The sequence below is a fragment of the Chlorocebus sabaeus genome, chromosome 8, assembly GCF_047675955.1.
Source record: "Chlorocebus sabaeus isolate Y175 chromosome 8, mChlSab1.0.hap1, whole genome shotgun sequence".
Classification (NCBI taxonomy): domain Eukaryota; kingdom Metazoa; phylum Chordata; class Mammalia; order Primates; family Cercopithecidae; genus Chlorocebus; species Chlorocebus sabaeus.
In genome coordinates this window covers 65,019,606-65,038,850 of record NC_132911.1, presented here as the reverse complement: position 1 = coordinate 65,038,850, position 19,245 = coordinate 65,019,606, and the positions used below count along the sequence as shown (strand labels likewise).

Sequence of the window (19,245 nt, the reverse complement as noted above, 5' to 3'; positions counted from 1 at the left end):
GCACACATTTCTAAGTATTCTCAGTCTCAGATGCCCTTTTGAGGGAGTAATAGGAGCTTTTTGTATGCATTTCTGTTGAGATATCTGGAGTGGAATTATGTGAGAGTAATTCAAGGTTTTCTTTCCTGTCTAGTCTTGGAGACAGTTTAGTGTATTACTAAAAGCTAATCTAGTATAAGAGGATATATCAAGAAACTACAAAAGCCAGAATGCTGTATTTGCATCTATTGCGAATACAAAAAATAGAGTGAACACCAGTTTCCCTATATACTACATTCTATAATTACATCTCTGCATATCATGGGTCACTTTTATTAAAAGCATCATTACTACAGTTGGCAGCAATTTACATTTTATCTTACATGATAGCAGTTTTCCAAGAAAAAAATAAAAGGACATCACAACAAAGAAAAACAATACATTTACAAAGTCATGTCTGTAAACTTCAAGGCTAGTTTAGAGCTGAGGTAATGCTGTTTTAGCTTTGTGGCTAAAGTAACAAAGTCCTTTAATTTAAAAAAGGTACCTGATTCTCTCTTCTCTCACTCTTTATTTATTCATCTATTTATTTTGTTTTTACCAGTGCATTACAAGACCACAAGACAATGGAACTGTAGTTCTGTCTGGCAAGAACCCTCCCAGTAGGTGAGTTTTCCAAAGGGACCCTTCACATTCAACAGCTGCCTTATTATTGCTGCGCCTCGGGACAGAGGCGTTCACACTAGCGTGGAGATTGTCAGAGTGGGTGGATGTGTGTGGATGCGCGAGTGTGGGAACCCCATACAGTCAAAAAGGGAAACAAATGAGCAAGGATGATATGTATGGTAAATTTCAGCTTGACCTTCACAGCAAAAAAATTAAAAATTAAAATTAAAAAATTAAATATATAACTTCATACTTCCTTTGAGCAGCACCTTCTTCCATTAGTGCCACTCAGTTACAAATTGCTCTTTATTATAATACCAATGGTACCAAGAGAAAAAAAAAAAGCAGAGCATTATGTAAGTTTCCTTAAAAAGACATGATCACCTCTCAAATTTCATCTCTCCTAGGGATAATAAATAATGCACTGCACAATACTTAATGACCAAGATACCTTTTGACACACCTGTATAACATGACTTGAACTTTTTTTTTTTGCTACACTATGTTACAGAACAGCTTATAAAACTAGGTATGAACATTAACTGTGAGTGTAAACAGTAGGACTACCACTTGTCAAAAGTTTTAAACACTTGAACTGGAACTGGTACTGGTTATTCATCATTTTCATTGTTTTCTATTTCGTCCCCCCCATCAAGTGAGTCTAGCTCTTCACCCTGTGCTATTTCGTCTTCTAAGAGGGAGGACTCTGCAGTCTTATCCAGGCTCTCCTCGGCATCACTGCCTTCAAGGGTCTCTCCATCTTTAAAGGGTCCTCCCTCGGCCTTGTCAGCAGCAGCCTTTTCTTCGCTCGAGCCCACGGCATTTTGAAGTCCTGCCAATGCTGGGAACCCAGGCAGCGTCAATCCCCCCAGTCCTGGAGGTAGAAACATGGATGGGTAGAAGAGGCCTGGGGCCATGGTGGACAGGAGGAAAGGGTTGAAGGCTAGTGGGTTTGAGGGCAATCCGGCCGGGGCAGTAGCAGCACCAACAGATCCATTCGCAGAGTCAGCAGCCGAAACAGCATCTGTGCTTTTCTCAGAGTCTTTGTTCTCGTCTTCATTCTCATTTCCTTTCTCCTCTCCTTTTGAAGTGCTGTCTTCCGGTTCTCCTTGACTAGAAGCAGTAGTGGTGTTTCCAGTAGCAGCTGACAGAGGGTTATTCAACAGCCCGCCCAAGCCAAACACGTTGGGCAGGCCCGCCATTCCTGGCAGCATCAGGGGCAGCACAGCAGCAGGGTTCTTCGCATCGCCTCCGGCGGTGGCAGCTGTTGCCAGTCCTGGAGGGAAGCCCATGAGGCCTGCCAGCTGGAGCGACTGGAGATTTTGGAGATTCTGAAGGCTCGTCAGGTCCATTCCAGCAAACAGGCTGTTCACCAGCAAAGGGTTGATCCCTGATGTGGAGGCCACAGCAGCAGCGGCCGCGGCTGCTCTGGCGATCTCACTTTTGGGCCTTCTTCCTCTTCTGCTCGCTCCCTCTCCCCGCACCACAGGTCCAGTGAGAAGGCGGTCAAACATCGACTCGGGAACAAAACCCTGGAGGAGAGGGGAGGCAAACAATGGCTATAAAGGCTGCCGAAGACAACTTGATCTCAATGTGAGCCTCTGTGGTGAACCTGCCATTCCAAATAGAAATAACTAAGTAGTTCTTCCCTTCTAACAGCTCAATGATAAAACTTAATGACAGCAAAACTTGTTTTTATTATTATGTTAGCTTGCTGAACTGCAGAAAAATTGCTCAAGGCTACTCATCAGTGAGGTAAATGTCAAGTTAGCTGCATCCATAACTAACTCAAGAAATCATACATCAGGAAGTACATGATGGGGTACAAAAATAAAGTTAGGATGAGTAAGATCTAGTTTTCGGTAACACAACAGGGTGACTACATAGTCAACAATAATTTATTGTATGTTTTAAAATAACTAAAAGAGTATAATCGCATTGTTCGTAATACAAAGGGTAAATGCTTGAGGTGATGCATACCTCATCTACCCAAAGTGACTATTATGCACTCTGTACTTGTACAAAAATATCTCATGTACCCTATATATACACCTACTATGTACCCATAACACATTTTTATAAAAGAAAGTACATAATGTATAATTATATCAAATCATCACTTGAAGCCAGGTGCCGTGGCTCATGCTTGTAATTCCAACACTTTGGGAGGCCAAGACTAGAGAGGATTTCTTGAGCCCAGGAGTCTGAGACCAGCCTGGGGCACATAGCAAGACCCTATCTCTATGAAATTAAAAAAAATTATCCAGGTGTGGTGGCATATGCTTGTCATCTCAGCTACTTGGCTAATCAGGAGGCTGAGATGGGAGGACTGCTTGAGCCCAGGAGTTTGAGGCTGCCAAGTGAGCTATGATTACACCATTGCACTCCAGCCTGGGTGACACAGCAAGACCCTGTCTCTTAAAAGAAAAAAACACCATGCTGTACACCTTGAATATATATTTGATTCATCAATTAATTTTTGTCAATTAAATATCTGTCAATTAAAAAAAGTATTTGGCTGGGCAGTGGCTCACACCTGTAATCTCAGCACTTTGGGCGGTCATGGCAGACAGACTGCTTGAGGTGAGTTCGAGACCAGCCTGGGCAATGTGGCAAAATGCCTTCTCTACAAAAAATACAAAAACTAGCCAAGCTTGGTGATGTGTGCCTGTAGTCCCAGCTGCTTGGGAGGCTGAGGTGGGAGGATTGCTTGAGCCTGGGAGGTTGAGGCTGTAGTGAGCCGTGATTTTGCCACTGCACTTCAGTCTGGGTGACAAAGACCTTGCCTCAAAAAAAAAAAAAAACAAAAAAGATATTGTATGGGAGAAAATTTATGAAATAGTATAACATAATACAAACCCAGGATGTTTTATCCCCTCTATAATGTGTTATTTTGGATATTTCAAATATGTGTAAGAGAAAAAGTATTTTTGAAATATGAAAAATGTAATTATATTTTATTATCTACCCTAGAAAAATGAAAACTTATGTTCACACCAAAACCTGTACACAATTGCTTATAGCAGCTCTAGTCATAGTTTCAAAAATCAGGAAATAACCCAGATGTCCTTCAGCATGTGAGGGCTAACCCGTGCAGTGTCACATCTATGCAATGGAGAGAGCTACTCGGCAACAGAAAGGAGCGAACTGTGACACGTGACCATCGATGACCTTCCATATGATGAGCAAAAGAAACTGCTCAGTTCTTCCAAACTTAACCCATGCTTACATTTTATGACATTCTCAAAAAGACAGGGATGGAGAACAGGTCAGTGGCAGCCAGGGGCTGGGGTAAGGGAAAGGACAGTATGAGGGAACTTGAGGGGGCAGGGGGATGGAACCCTATTCTGACTACGGTGTCAGTTCACAAACTCACACGTGTGTTAAGATTGACAGAACGTTACACTGAAAGAAAAGTCAGTTTTAATGTATAATTAAAACAAATAATCAGCATGTCATGAATGAACTTTTAAAAAGCTAGTAATAACAAATCTTTTAGGTAGAACTGTTGTATTTTTTTGTTGTTTTTCTTAAATCAGAAATCACAGTTAATCTTAATGATCTCAACCACCATACATCCCATTCCACAGGTGAGCTGTTAAGTAGACTTACCTGGGGCAGTTCCCTTTGGAGAAGTCTACCTCCAAGACTGTGAATGTACATTTCCATACAAACCTTTTAAATTGGAGTTGACAAATGAATTCACTTTGGATTAACGATGTATTGATGTAAGAAATGATATATTAATGATGTATGAAATGATGTATGAAAATGATGTATTATGTCAATTCTTTTAAGCTAAGAATAAGTTACAACTGAATAATTAATGGCCAACAGAAAACAAGAAAGACTCGGGAAAACAGTTTTGTATAGCTACCTTTCTTGACAGAAATGCAGTTTGTACTTACAGATTGCTTAACTATATCAGTCCAGTCTGGAGCAACTGCAAATTCAGGATTTTCTTCCAGCCACCTGGGTAGATCCTTCATCGGAGGCGCCATAGCTCCACCCATCTGGGTAGAGGCATTTGACAAATGATTAAAAACACAGTCTTCCCTCCCCTCTCTGTTAATCTACTCCCTACTCCTTCTATAATACACACACACACACACACAATCTGGCAGACAGGATTCTTTTCCCTTATAGAAGAGGGCAGGATAAAACACTTCTTTCTGGGCTAAGAAATCGCATAGTGATCAGTTCCCTTTCCCAGCGTTTACCTTCTTCCCATTTCGTTTATTGACAACAGGCACCCTTTCTTCTCCTGTCAAAGTGTTTATATCCAATTTATTAGGGTTTCGACATCTATGTCGTTTCTGTTTCGGTTTCTGAAATGAGGAAAATAGCACATCTGCATTCTTCTGCAAAAGAAAAAACATATTTAGTAAAACTGGTATTTAGTACTTAGTCTTCTCTATATAAATGCCAAAGAAAACTGTCAGATCATCTTCAATTATTATGGAAGTTTCAAGAATCATTTTAATTATTAATATTAGAAACCATATTCTTCTCTTTGAAAGAAAAAACTCCTTCTTTACCCCTGTCCATTAAGGAACATGTAAGTGCTGGCTTTTCCTTTTGTCTATCAATAACCTCACTTAAAGTTTTTCTTTAAATGTTTAACCAAGTTGTGATATTTTTAAAGGAGGCTTTCTATAGTACTTTTACTAATTTCTAGTTAGTGGCTTGAATGAACACAAGAGATGATACCCCATTAACAACATGAGACTGTCTGTAATGGGAACTACCCAACAAATAGACAGATCTTGTGAGGGGGTGGGGGTACATTCTGAGTGGCAAGAACACTAGGCTGAACAAACAAAACAACAAAATAAAATGTAAAACCCTACATTTAAGTTTTTAAAATTCAATCACATAAATATGGAAAGCAAAAGACTTGCATTGCTAGCTAGCAAACAGTTTGTGTGACAAACCATTTGGAGATATGAACTGTCTAATGTTTAATATAAGGCACCAGCGTTAGTTGCCGTAAAAGCAGCTAATACAATCTTGGGCTGCACTAACTGGTCAAATCTCTGGAAGTAATGGCTTCATAGCACTCTGGGATGGCGGAGCCTTGTCTGGAGACTAGAGAAAGTACATTCAAGAGTGTTACCCCAATACTAAGACCGCCTGGAAACAATGCCATGGAAAGAATAACTGAAGAAGTCACATGAGTTTGATGGGAGAAGCAAACAGTAAGGAAATGCATAATGCGCATCTTCAAATAACCATAAGGCTGCCTTCAGTAAGACAGACCTAAAGCTAGTATCTGAAATGAAGAAGATTCAACAACAAAGACCCAGGAAATGTTGGAGACCAGGAAACATTCAAGGAAAAGGCAGAGGGACCAGCTGTCAGGGATTTCTATGTTGTAAGGGAATGAAGTGGACCGGCCTGCAATATTCCTTCCAACTCTAAACTCTGCAATACTCACTGGTACATAACTTGGCATATCAACAGTGTAAGTAGGGTGCAGCTTCAGCCATTCAACTAAATCCTTATTTTTAGGAGCATCTTCCCCCACCAGCCTTGTCCCATCTTCGAGATTGATAACAGGGATCCGTGTGTCTGGGTCCAGCTGTCCGGGAGAAGGAATGTTTCTTGTTGGTGGGGTCTCTATATCTTCTTCAAAAGCTTTGGTCACCTCAGCATCCTCCTGCAGAAAGTTCACAATGGTATGAATTCTCACACAAAGAGAGAGCCTCTGACAATGTCCTATTTCAAGAAAATGCTATCCGAGAATGGATCTTTGATCAAAAAGGGAAAACAGTTACTAGAAACAATGTCAGTTTGGGAACAGCTATTAAAAGTCAGAAAAAGAGGCTGGGTGCGGTGGCTCACGCCTGTAATCCCAGCACTCTGGGAGACCGAAGTGGATGGATCACCTGAGGTCAGGAGGTATAAAAAATACAAAAAATAGCCAGGCATGGTGGTGCTTGCCTGTAATCCCAGTTACCTGGGAGGCTGGGGCAGGAGAATCACTTGAACTCAGGAGGCAGAGGTTGCAGTGAGCAGAGATTGCGCCACTGCACCCCAGCCTAGGCGATAGAGTGAGACTTTGTCTCAAAAAAAAAAAAAAAAAAAAAAAAAAGTTAGAAGACGAAACTTTTATATCATTCTTCACACTGTAGAATAGTAAGAAGGTAAAAAATGTATAGTCCACTAAGGTTCCATGCTTTGAAACCCTAAGCCAGCCACTGGGAATACAATATGGGGAGTATAGTCTGAGCTGATATGCATGAAGGGTGGCCTCTCAAGCTCTCTTGGAGATCCCCAAATTAAATTAAAGATAAATTTAATTTATCAAAATAAATTAAAGATATTATTTAATAATTTTTAGATACTAATTAACAAAATAAATTGAAGATAATTTATACTAAAGAAATTTCTAAAAGCCAGTTTATATGCAACTTATTGGCAATCTGTGCACAATATAATTTTGCTGGTAGTGGGACATTTTGTCTCAGGTATGTGTGGCAACATTGGAAAGAACAACGCTAACTGAAGTCTACAGTTATTTCAACCTCCAGACACCCATTTCTCCTTCCCCACAGCTCTACCATGGCCCAGGCCTGCATCACTTCCCACCCAGGTTATTGCAATATTCCTAAATGGTCTGATTCTAACCCCACCTGTCTTCAATCCAACCTCCACACCACAACGCTGGAGTCAGTTTTCTAAAATGCAGCTTTTCCCAGTTCAAAAAATTATGTCACATCACTCTCCTATTTTTTTCAATAACTGCATCCCTATTACCTCCAAGACAAAATCCAAGTTCTTCCGAATGGCATCAAGGCCCTCCATGATTTGCATCCTGCTTTCTCTCCAAGCTCATCTCTGCTGAAGCTCACTTCCTCAGCAAATTCCTCAGTTCGTCAGACCCAAGAGACTCTCTACTCTTACACATGTTCTCTGCCAACCCTTTTAAAATGACCAACTTCTACATGATCTTCAAAACTTAACTGAAGTACAGCCATCCATAGGGAAATTTCTTCATCCGTTTCTCCCCATATCCTCTTCCCTCTACTCCCAGGCTTCCTTTGGGCTCATAAAGTACCCTAGACATGTCTTGGTCATGGCACACGTGCAAAACCAGGACACATTATTATTTATCTGTTACCCCTTCCTAAACACTGCATTCTCCAGTGCAAGCACTTGTCAGGACTGTGTTTTTTGACTCTCAGTGCCGGCACAAGGAATAGTGCCAGCTTGTCCACTGTTGCTGAATGCATTCTTTTTCATGGCAGCACAGTTAGAGTGCTGACAAAATACTAAATTCTAGGATCTGTCCTCTTTCATCTAGGTAACACTGCTGGCCTTTACATCTCTTTCCTCCTCGGTTTATTTACAGATCGATCAGTGCTTTCCTTGTATTTTATGTGAATGCACATCACCCCCGACAACACCAAATGAGGAATCCCTACATTTCAAAATGTGACAGTTAAAAAAAAAAAGTTTTAAAAACACATTCTCTAACTTCAATTAGGAATTTTCTCAGGCTTTCTAAATGTGACTTCAGAAAAACATCAACAAATTCTTAAAGACTTAAAATAGTGAAATGAATAAAATCAGTCTCACATTTAAAATAGGGTGTGTAGAAGAAAGCACCTGGGTTGCATTATTAATTCCTAACACCTCGTCCAGAGATAAAGCTGTGTCATGATCCAAATATTGAACGTAATTGCCTGTAATCCCAGTACTTCAGGCGGCTGAGGTGGGTGGATTACTTGAGCCCAGAAGTTCGAGACCAGCCTGGGCAACATGGTGAAACCCTGTCCCCACCAAAAATACAAAACAATTAGCCGAGTATGGTGGCACACGCCTGTAGTTCCATCTACTCGGGAGGCTGAGGTGGGAGAATCACTTGAGCCCGGGAGGTGAAGGCTGCAGTGAGCCAAGATTGTGACACTGTGCTCCAGCCCGGGCAACAGAGTGAGACCCTGTCTCAAAAACAAACCCTGTTTCAAAACACAAAAAACCCTACAAATATTGAACGTGATAATAAACAAAAAGAAGTGTCAGCTGCAGAAACTTCCTAATTTGTTAAAGTCTATGGAGAAAGAATTTATCAGTCAACAAAATCTATGAAAGAAGTAGTTTCAAACACAAAGGCTAATCACTAGTGCTACAACTCTGTTTCAGGGCCATACCCCTAGAAATGGTGTTTTAACTTACGGAAAACATATAAGTCACAGCTAGTCCATTACAAAGTATACTTTTACAGGATTCTGAAAACAATCATACCATCAACAAATGTGACCATTATGATGACTGGTGCATTGGTAATCAATTTTTTTTGAAACAGAGTCTTGCTCTGTCGCCCAGGCTGGACTACAGTGGTGCGATTGTGGCTCACTGCAACCTCCACCTCCCGGGTTCAAGCAATTCTCCTGCCTCAGCATCCTGAGTAGCTGGGATCACAGGCACATGCCACCAGGCCAGGCTAATTTTTATAATTTGAGTAGAGGCAAGGTTTTGCCATTTTTGCCAGGCTGGTCTTGAACTCCTGACCTCAAGTGATCTACCTGCCTCAGCCTCCCAGAGTGCTGGGATTACAGGCGTGAGCCACCGTGCCCGGTCCAATTTTGAAAATTTACTCTGAATGCTTCTGTTTTAATTAGACTCCACCAGAGGGCAAACAAATTTCAGTGAATGTTATTTTTCGTTTCTGAACTTCAACTCAACCATGTCTTATCCTGCCTTCTTATTAAGCTTTCTCTGGGTTCAAGAAATAGAAAATGGGCAAATAATAATAGGGATGGAGTAAGAAAAAACATGCTGCAACAGACAACTGTCTTCCCTCAATCTCCAATTTCAGTATTTCCCAAACTATGTCCCACTGCTTGAGGAAGGGCCCAGGATGGCCCAGTACCTGGAAGGCTTCCCAGAGCACCCACTCTTCACAACACAGACAAGGAGCTCCAGCCACTATGGTGACTGGGGCTTCTAGTCAATAGGTTCAAGATATATAGTGCTAAACCATTTTTTAAAAAAACACATGTAACTGTGCTCTTTGGGATAAAATTCTGGTCATCAGTGAGTCAGGCACCACATTTTTGGGTGAGATGTAGTTGAAGCAGATTAAGAAAGAAAATCATTTTGATTATACTGCATTCATTTATTTCCTCTGAATTGAGAAAGGGAAAGTCAAAATCCATTGGTTCTATTCAAACCTATTCTAGCAAAGGTGCAGCTCAGATTTTTAAAATACTTACGGAGGTAGGAGAATTTGCAGTCACTAGCTTTTTATGTTAACACAAATCTTAGGTCCAAAACGAGACATTTATACTAATTCTAATAAATGCCAGGCCTAAAACATATCAATAACTTTAAGAGCAGAAACTTGTTTCACCTCGAGAATTCAGAGATAACAATTCTAGGCTCAGAAGAACATGTTTCTGGGTTGGGCTGTTCTTCTGAGAGCAATCAACACATCAGAACTTGGGAAGAATACATCCTCAAGCTATACTTCGTTCAGGCCAAGTGATCTGTATCAATGATCAGAATCATGACTGTTCACTGTAAAACTATTTCTTTAGTGGAGGAAGCTGGCTTTCATACCATGCTGCTGAGAGAAACACAGCCCAGCAGCGTGAGCATCGCGGGACCCTCAGCTGTCAACATGTGCAATCGCCATGCAGGCAAGCTCCCCGACTTACTGCACTCAATGACGTCCGTTTGTGGCTCATGAAAAGCAGATCAAGGCCCTCCACATTTTTCCTCCTTCCCCGCCTCCTCTTCATGGGAGGCTCTCCATCCACTAGGGAGCCATTAAGAAGATGCCTTGTGGGTGTGCGCGAAAGGCCTGCTTGGAGCAGTTCCATTTGAGTCTTAAAGGCATCAGACACTGGTGTCGAGACATTAGGCAAGATAAACTTTGAAGAAAGAGATGAAAAATTTGAGGTAGAGCTTGTTGCCTCTCTTGAGGCCTTCGATAAATCTACAACTTTTTCTTGTCCATTTTCTGAGACCACCTGAGACTCTCGAAGCTGGGCAACCATCTCCATGAGATTTCGCCTCTTGGCAGCTCTTTCGGCCTCAATTTCGATTTTTCTCCTCCTCCTCCTCCGCTGGCGAGGGACAGAGAGGTTGAGGGCATCTTCCTATTGAAAAATTCCAACAGAGTAGGGTTGCAGTGAGCCAGAATTGTATCGGCTACATGGGCTGGTTTTAGAAATAAGGAACAGGAAGGTTAAGGAATTAAGCATTCATGACTGGTGCACAGAGCTGAGGAAACAGCAGCTATCTTATTTCTAAGCAGGACCAGTGAAATATAAGCTCCCAAACTCACTCAGTTAAGGCTTGGAGGGCTCTCTTTTAAGCTGCAGAAACAAGCCATTCTAACTTACTTTTGATAACTGAGGAGAAGCAGTGAGGTCCTCACTCCCACTAATGCTGGCTTGGCCGACCATGGAGAGCTCAGCAAAGCTCCTCTTCTGCAAGGGGCTGTCCACTGTGGTGGGTGTGTAACCTGGGATGAGGCCTTGGAAATCAAACATCTGGCGCCTATTTACTGGCCATTTGCCTTTCAACACTGCTTCACAGATGTTGTCTAATCGGTTTATCATTACTCTATCCTGGAGGGAGAAGAAAAGTCACAAGAAATTTTAACAAAGCCCTGGTTAAAATTACTAGATAAATACATCCATCAAGATGCAAAAGAGCATAAAATGTTTAAAAGTCAACTGGAGGACAAAGAGTAAAAGAAAACAAAAGGCAAGAAACCAAGTAAGAAAGTAAATAAACAAAATCTCCTATAATGGCATTGATCTGGCAGAAGGTCCTAGGTGGCTTCAACACAGAAAACATGCTATTTTTAAATTACAAACACTGAACTTCGTAAAACAGAAAAATGTACTAAATAATCACCACCTTCAAAATATCTTCATATTTAAAAAGTAACTCTTGTACAAGCTCCACAGACCTCTGCTGGTGGACGTCAGTGGATGACAATGGAAACCCTGCATTAGCATCTTGCTGCCCAGGCCCTTCAGATCTACAGGCTGGATTGCAGTCCCAGGAAGTGGGACATCATTAGCGTCACTATTAATAAAGTTCAGCATTATGAAATGGGCACCAACCTAGGAACACCTAATGAATGTCAATTTGCATTCCCTACCTATTATCACTTCAAATTTCATTGAAGCGTGTACACTAAAAATTTCTAATTACAGCTTTAGACTGAGTTTCCCTAGATTAAAAGTGCCTGCTACTATAACCTTTGACTGATCTGGGAAACTCCCTCCTACACTCAATAAAGGAGGTTAGCGTAACAGGGGAACTAAAGGGACAGACAGAGGAAAGAAAATATCTTTGACAGTACATTCTTTGGTCAAAATTTTCACCTTGTTTCTTAAACAACAATAATACTGGGAAAGACCAGCCTGGGGGTAGGCTGACTGAAGCTCATTTTTTGTGTTGTTTTAAACCAGACAGCCCTGTTATGGTGATTAGGATGATTATTTCCTCGCCCCGAAAAACAGACCTAAATTATACGGGGAATTATTATAAAATTATACTATTTAGCCAAAAAAGTAATTTCCATTTTGCTTTTGGTTACAGATAACTACATTTGGAATTATCTCATAATGTGTTAAGAGCAAATGGGTCAACAGTATACCCTCTCCCAAGTCAAGAAGCTGGTAGGTTTCCAAAAATATAAAGTTGTCTTAAATCTGAAGGCTTTATTTCACATAAAAATTTTTAAAACACAGTGACAATCCACAGATTATACTAGCCAACAGGGGTAAGTAACCTAAAAGCCACATGGAGCCAAAGATCCATCCATATAAACACTCCTATTTCTTATTATCTTTCTTTCACATCACATTTCCCATCCTATTGGAAAAGTGTTCTACAATTTTTTTCTTTGGGCTTTTTCAGATCATTCTTTAAAAGCGTAAGAAAAATCTATAGTCTTCATATACTGTGTCAAAAGTTTACCTTAAAATTATTTGAAAAATCAAGTTAGAAAGATTTCCTCTACCCTAATCCCTTTTGGTCAGCCAAACAACAGCAACAAAAACCTGCCAACCTTAGGCCAAAATGAGAAGGCAAATGTTCTTTCATGAAGGAGCTGAGCTACTGAAGGATCTCCGTCCTCCATGTAGAATCCATCTCGGGTTTCATCTCTAGCAGTGCTCATGGAAGCATTGCTTTCTTCATCAAAATTCTTCCCTCTAGAGACAGCTCCTGCTGAGAAATGAGTTAATGTGCATTACTCACAACCACAGTATCAGGGAAACTGAAGTTTAGAAAGGACACGATTAAAAATGTGAATACTAATCAGCTCCATTTTATTGAGTACCTACTACATGGCTAGAACGGTATTAGGCATTGTTGTCTAAAGCTTGTAACAGCCATTTCACATAGATGGTGTTATTTCCATCTTGCAGATGATGACAAGAGGCTGAGAGAGGTTAGTCACTAGCCACCTAGCACTGTGCAAGTAAACCTTACAGGAGGATGACAGCGAACCAAGTCATTGACTCAAGAGCCTATTTTCTTCCTCATAGAAAAAAGGGCTGACCTTCTGGCAAAAGTTGAAGGTTCCAGCTACAGCACAGTATGTGCTTCATTTTTACTTTGGGCCAGTTTCAGCAACCTTACTGCGACTTAAAAAATTGGTTATTTTTAGATTCTATTCCTACTCTTTACTTCTGAATCAAAACATAAGCACCAATTGTTTCAAAATGAGTAACAATATTTACTCAGTGAATGACCACCTTCCCTCACATTTGTCAAAATTAAAATCACGTAGAATTCTTAATACACTGTCACTACAAGCTACCTTCCATCCTTAAACCAAAAGTTGCTAATGTGTCCATGCAACTCTTCTTAAGAGTTTACGTTGTTCAAAATACCACGGTTACGTGCTATAAGGTGCCAGGGCAAAACACAGGTATAAGCAAAACTTGAAACTATCCCCTCATGGAAGAAAATGTACACTAAGTACTCGTGAAAAAGAAAAGAGCAGGTGCCATGCTGCCAGAAAGCAACGTATCTCACAACCAGCTGCTGTGGGATCGGGAGAGGGGCCAGTGGTGAGGCCTTACCTTCAGGCTGGGAAGACTCTTCCGACTTATCGTCATCCTCCAGCTTTTCCTCTTCATCCTCTTCGGAACCTTTCTCTGAGATAGATTTGGACCCAGCGTCTACGCCGACCTCAACACCTTTCAGTTCATTTTTCGCAGAGCTGGCCTCCGCCTCACATTCCTGCTTGCTCTCCTTTCCGCTGCCGTCGGTTTCTTCTTCCTCTTCTTTGCCCTCACCTTTCTCCTTGGCAGTTGAGTTTTCAGACTCCTCCACTTTGCCTTCCGCTTGTTCCAGTACCTTCTCATCTTGAATGTGAGCAGATGACATGACTGGAGGAGTCTGGCCAAATCCAACTGCCAGTGGGTTCAAGGAAGATGTACTACCTGCTCCTCTGTTTTGAGCAAAGTTTTTATGTGCATCCAAGAAGGATAACTCAGGGTCATTGAGGATGTGATAATCTGTCCGACTGACCCCATGTTTAGCAGCACCAACCAGCAAGTCTCGGTCATGCCGTCCACACTCCCACCACTCTGGCAGATCCAAGCTTGGCTGGCAGAGTTTAAGCCTCTCTCCCAGCTGGGGGTGATGGAGAACCTGCTCGCGGATCTTCCGTAGTAGCTCAATGCGGTACAGAGTTCGAGAGGCTCGCTCCTCTGTGATCGGCTCAATTATGGAGGAGAGGTCTGGTGGTTCTGTAACACAGAAGGGCTCATATTTACTTGGGAAGAACTCAAAAGCAGTCTACATTGTACACTTTCTTATTTTCACTTTACTGGTCTTTTCACATAGAGCTTTGTTGCTAAATGTACCTACCATCATCTGGCTTGACAGGCATTCGACATACTCGCCTACACATGGCCACAAAACAACTGAAGTATTTCTCCAAACTTTCATCAGACTTTTTGTCAAGCCTGGCAAAGGCTCGAAATTGGTTCCAGTCAAATTGCTGTTTCACAGGGTCAAAAATAACCCCAAAGGTAGATACCACACGGTAAAAATCAGCCTCTTCTCTTCTTGTCCACCTGTTAGAAAGATTATATTAGCTTGCATCACACTTCAGGAAAAGACTTAATATTTACTGTTTCTTTTCCTCTTTCTCCCAGACTTTATACATGGTAGTTATTTGGGGGTGGGGAGACAGACTGCTTTGCTGGAGTGAGCCTCTCTTTGGCGGTCACTCTTTGATATGAGTCCTATCTCCTGTGGGTCTACAGGAGCAAGGCAGAAGGGAATGTACCAGGAGCTGAGTGAAACCCTGAAGAAACTCACTTTTGCCGCTTCTCAGATATAATAGCTTCCCTTTCCGCTTCCAGAGCTCTCACTTCCTCTCGAGGCCGCCGTCTGCGCCGGTCAGTCTTCATTAGGGCCTCTTGCCTCATCTGTTGCCTTTTATAGCTGCGCTGATAGGCAGTAATGAGCCGGCGCAGACGTGTAGTCAGGGTTGAAGTGTTAGGCCAGTAAAGTTGGCCTAACTCAGCATTACTCTCACTGTGCTTGCCTGGGGAAGTGGAAAAACATTTTTGAAATGTGTAGCTGAAATCTTGCAACACACAGAGTATTCCAACAAAACAGGATGACTCGTTAAGATTCAAATGACAGTGTGGGTAAGGGCATCTCAGTGCCCTCACTTTAAAAATATAAATAAGTAATAACATTCGCTTGGAATGTATACACTTATTTCTTTTTTAATTCCTTAGAGGGGGTGAAAACATTATTTATTAGTCCTACATAAAGAAACACACTTTACAGCATAAACTTCCTTATAAAGTACTCTCCTCTAATGTATGTGCAATAATCATCTTGAGTATAAAAAATAACTGCATAATTGTTGTGTAATGATTTTATTCAGTAAAAGGTCAATATTCTAAATAAACTGAAAATATTTCAGGTAAATACAGAGCAAATGCTCTATTCCCAAGAGTTATAGTTTAGATACTTAAAATTTTTCACTAATTAGTGTAAAATATAAATCAGCTAATTATCATCAAAGAAACAGTTATCCTAGCTAAGAAATTCAATGTAATGAAAACACAACCATTAACAAGAATTAAAATGATTCACAAAACAGGTCAGTGTAGAAGAAACAAGGTGTTAAGACACTGCCATTGTGAAGCAGGTCAGTCCCTACCACGTGAACAATGACTGCTCAGCTGCACGAGCTTTTCTGGGGCCTTACCTGTGGCATGTATTTCCATGGGTTCTTCCTTATCCTCTGGAGGAGAATTTGCAAATTCCTTGAAAGCAAAGAAACAGAATGACTTTAATTTGGGGTCTCATTTTTCTTTGTCTTTTAAAGAAAAGGTCATTATCTATAAAGTTTAACAAGTCTTATATGGGCATATAATATTTAATGGAGCTATAAAAGCCAATATACTCAAGTTCATACATCTATTTCATCTTTGAATGGTGTTCTGGTTGGTTTATATTCTGGGTCTTCATCTTCTCTATCAAATTCTCCCCTATGTAAAACAAACACAAAAATTGTTTGAATGATACTGATAAGCAAGAGAGGGAAGAGGGGGTGGGTAGGAAAGAGTAACAATCTATCCAGTGCTACTTTTAATTATGGGTTTGACATCAAAAGCAACTCTATCAGTATTTAAAACATGCAGCCATGGCAGGGTGGTGGAGGGGGTCTGGGGAGGTTGGGGGAAATGACATTTGGAAAAGAAAAACAAGTTTCAGATTACCAAGATAATGTATATTGTTTAAACAGTCATTACAATACACAAATAGGGTAGACTGGTAAACAGCACTTGAACTTCAAATCTGACACAATACAGTGTGTAGTGCAGGGTAAGAACTGAACGCTGCCAATAGATGTGAAACTGACATAAAGTTTATTCAAATTTTAAAATGTCCTTCTTACCCGTCACCACCATCTGCTAGCATGTCTGTTCCTCTTTGCTCGGCAGCTATGGCCTTGGCATCAGGCATACCAACTCGTTCCAGAAAGCACAGTGCGGGGTCAGCTCGCATGGAGTTGTACTTCTCATAGCCTGTGCCGTGCCCATCCGTGCACAGAAAACACACAGAAACAAAGAAAGGCCCCATCACAGGCAAAATCACAGCACTGCCACAACACAAGTTTGTTTCTCAGTCAAGGTTAGCAGCTATGTTGAATCTAAGTGGACCTTGTTTTAGTAGAGGAAACTACGGAATGCTCCTTCTAGGGAAGGTACTGGGGGCCAAGTTACACCTCAGGGATATTATCAGAATTACCACAAACACTAATAGAAAAACAGGTTCAGAGTAACTGCAAGATGCCTGGGAGGATTTCTGAACCTATTTTCCCCCAGATCTAATTTTGCTTGACATTTAGAAGGCTTCGCAATGTTCCTTTATGACCTCTGCAGGGGTGCGCTGAGTCCACCCCCATCCACCCTGTGAATAGCATCAGTCCTGCAGGAACTCGCATGGCTGGCTGAAAAATCCCCATATACGTAAGGCCAGCGAACCTGTCTTATTAGGTTTAGGATGATGCATGTCAGTAAGATGACACTGTTCCCTCTATGGTTTTCAAACTGCAATTTGCTTTTTGACTGCCCAAGTTGACTAGATGGAAAATGGCAGATCCCAACAGTGCACTGCGGGAAAATGATTTCGAGGCTGAGCTCACAAAACGCGGCTGCAGTACATAGGCAGAAGAGCACAATTCAATTAGGATGTGTACTACAACACACCGCTCCTAACTGCTGTAGAGCCGCAAGCCAAACTGTAATCATGAAAGGTTTTATAAGCCATCATTCTCCCCTTTAGTCAGGCTGGGCTGCTGAGAATACCTCCACGACCTCCAGAGAATTGGGATTATAATCAGGAATCGCTCACTGTATATATCATGCCAGTTCTGCATCCCCAGCCTTTCAAAGTTAACAAGGCTGCATCCCACTCAGGGGAGCCACGAGTTCTCAGCACTGACATTTGTGAAATATTGCTTGGAACAAAGCCCAGGAGGCACTTGTACAGATTAATAGCAGAGGTTAAGCCCACCGTCCACTTTGACACTGGTTGGCAGAGTTAGCAAGGGAAGCCATGCTGGAAGCAAAGTTTAGGGAGAGCTATAGTACAACTTGGCTATTATTAAAACAAATATGGTTTGGGTTTTATTTACAGCCAAGAAAGAAATGTTTTCTTCTCAAATGCTCAACAAACATTCAAAAACAGCATCTGATATTTACAGTTCATATTAGATTTTTAGTACAGAAAAATGGTAGACGCCAAGAGTCCTTTGGAACTATCCTCATTAATATTATGACTTTGGAAAAGAGTATGTAAAGAGTTCTAAATAAAGACCAAGCCATACAGTCGAGATGTATTCAAACAGAAACGTCACTTACCATGTTTGAATACTCCAATTAAGAGGGATTTGTCTGCTTCCTTATCCCACCAATCTGCAGGAACTTCAGCATGGAAAGGTTCAGGGATCCACACATCGGCTTCACTGAAAGACAACATTTATAAGAAATATTAGTATTAAAAAAGAATTCCAAGTAATGAATGGGATTACATGGCTCACGTGCCCTCTCTCCCACAATAAACATCTGAGCATGGTGGGGAGGTATCAGCAAAGGTAAAAAGAAAGGGCATGAGTCAGTAGCCCTCTGCTATGACCAGAAATGAACTTTATCACATGGTATCCCATTTTAAGGGTCATCTCAGAACACCAGTGCTTTAGTTCGCACCTCTTTACACTACAAACATAAATACAAACAGCCTTTTCCTGATTCTCATCACATCCCCAAGCAGGAAGGACAAATACCGCATTCAAGATGCAAAAAAGGAGATGGGTTACTAGTGGTTTACGAAGGTTCTGAAACACAATCCATGATGTTTTCCGGCTACCCAGATTATCTCACTGAGGTTGAGTACAAACGTGAGCTCGCACTAACCTTGAGTCAGCACCCTCTAAGATCTTATCTGCCTGGTCTCCTATCACTTCTTGTCTTAGGTAGTACAGCATGCGGACACGCAGCAGGACCCTGGAGAGGAAGACAGAGGGGGGAAAAAGTTCTTAACTTCAGGACTGTTTGCCAACAGTGGCTTTTGGCAGCTGCTGCTGTTCATCCATCATCCTGCCAAGGCTGATTAGCCATGCTGTATGGTAGGCTTGAAGCGTGACAGATGGTGGCACATAATCACCTCTGTGTGGTGCTTTCTGCTGGCTTCCAACAGGCCTGCCTGGCAACCGCTCACACTGCACAGAGAGGGCCCAAGCTCAGCCCAGCCCAGGCGCACTTCATTTAGTTCTACCTAGTGCAGCTTGTGAAGTTTAGACACGTACCCTACCATTGCCTCTGAAGTATTGAAGCAAGTTTGTAAACAACTGAGCAGATGGCTTTCAGTAACTGTTCTGCTTCATTATCTCATAAAATTTCCTCAGCTGCTGCCTTAATACCATTTTTGGAAGCACATCAGAAGTTGTAGGAATAAACGAGATATAAAATCTGGTTTTACTACCTTACAATAAACCCTCAATATGGAATGTCAGGTTTTTCAGATTATACAACTTTGCTTCCGAGAAAAGAAGATGGCGACAGGGTTGGGTAGAAGGTGTGTCCTTGC

The 19,245-nt window shown here is 41.5% G+C and overlaps 1 protein-coding gene across 7 annotated transcripts in view; it reads right to left on the bottom strand.

The window, feature by feature from the left end:
• Positions 1 to 210: 210 nt before the first annotated feature.
• Positions 211 to 19,245, bottom strand: part of CHD7 (chromodomain helicase DNA binding protein 7) — a 193,372-nt gene continuing 174,337 nt past the window's right edge. For 5 of the 7 annotated variants that reach the window (XM_038000468.2, XM_073018109.1, XM_073018104.1 and 2 more), the window contains 15 exons: positions 18,573 to 18,662; positions 18,021 to 18,124; positions 16,553 to 16,682; positions 16,070 to 16,142; positions 15,860 to 15,917; positions 14,953 to 15,181; positions 14,497 to 14,705; positions 13,704 to 14,375; positions 12,683 to 12,843; positions 10,998 to 11,225; positions 10,308 to 10,751; positions 6,083 to 6,304; positions 4,866 to 5,006; positions 4,554 to 4,658; positions 211 to 2,177 (listed from right to left, as the gene is read on the bottom strand). In XM_038000468.2, the coding sequence (XP_037856396.1) occupies positions 1,257 to 2,177; positions 4,554 to 4,658; positions 4,866 to 5,006; positions 6,083 to 6,304; positions 10,308 to 10,751; positions 10,998 to 11,225; positions 12,683 to 12,843; positions 13,704 to 14,375; positions 14,497 to 14,705; positions 14,953 to 15,181; positions 15,860 to 15,917; positions 16,070 to 16,142; positions 16,553 to 16,682; positions 18,021 to 18,124; positions 18,573 to 18,662 (3,787 nt within the window). In that variant the 3' untranslated portion in view covers positions 211 to 1,256. The remainder of the gene's footprint in view (positions 2,178 to 4,553; positions 4,659 to 4,865; positions 5,007 to 6,082; positions 6,305 to 10,307; positions 10,752 to 10,997; positions 11,226 to 12,682; positions 12,844 to 13,703; positions 14,376 to 14,496; positions 14,706 to 14,952; positions 15,182 to 15,859; positions 15,918 to 16,069; positions 16,143 to 16,552; positions 16,683 to 18,020; positions 18,125 to 18,572; positions 18,663 to 19,245) is intronic. The other 2 variants (XM_073018108.1, XM_073018107.1) reach the window with 2 other exon arrangements.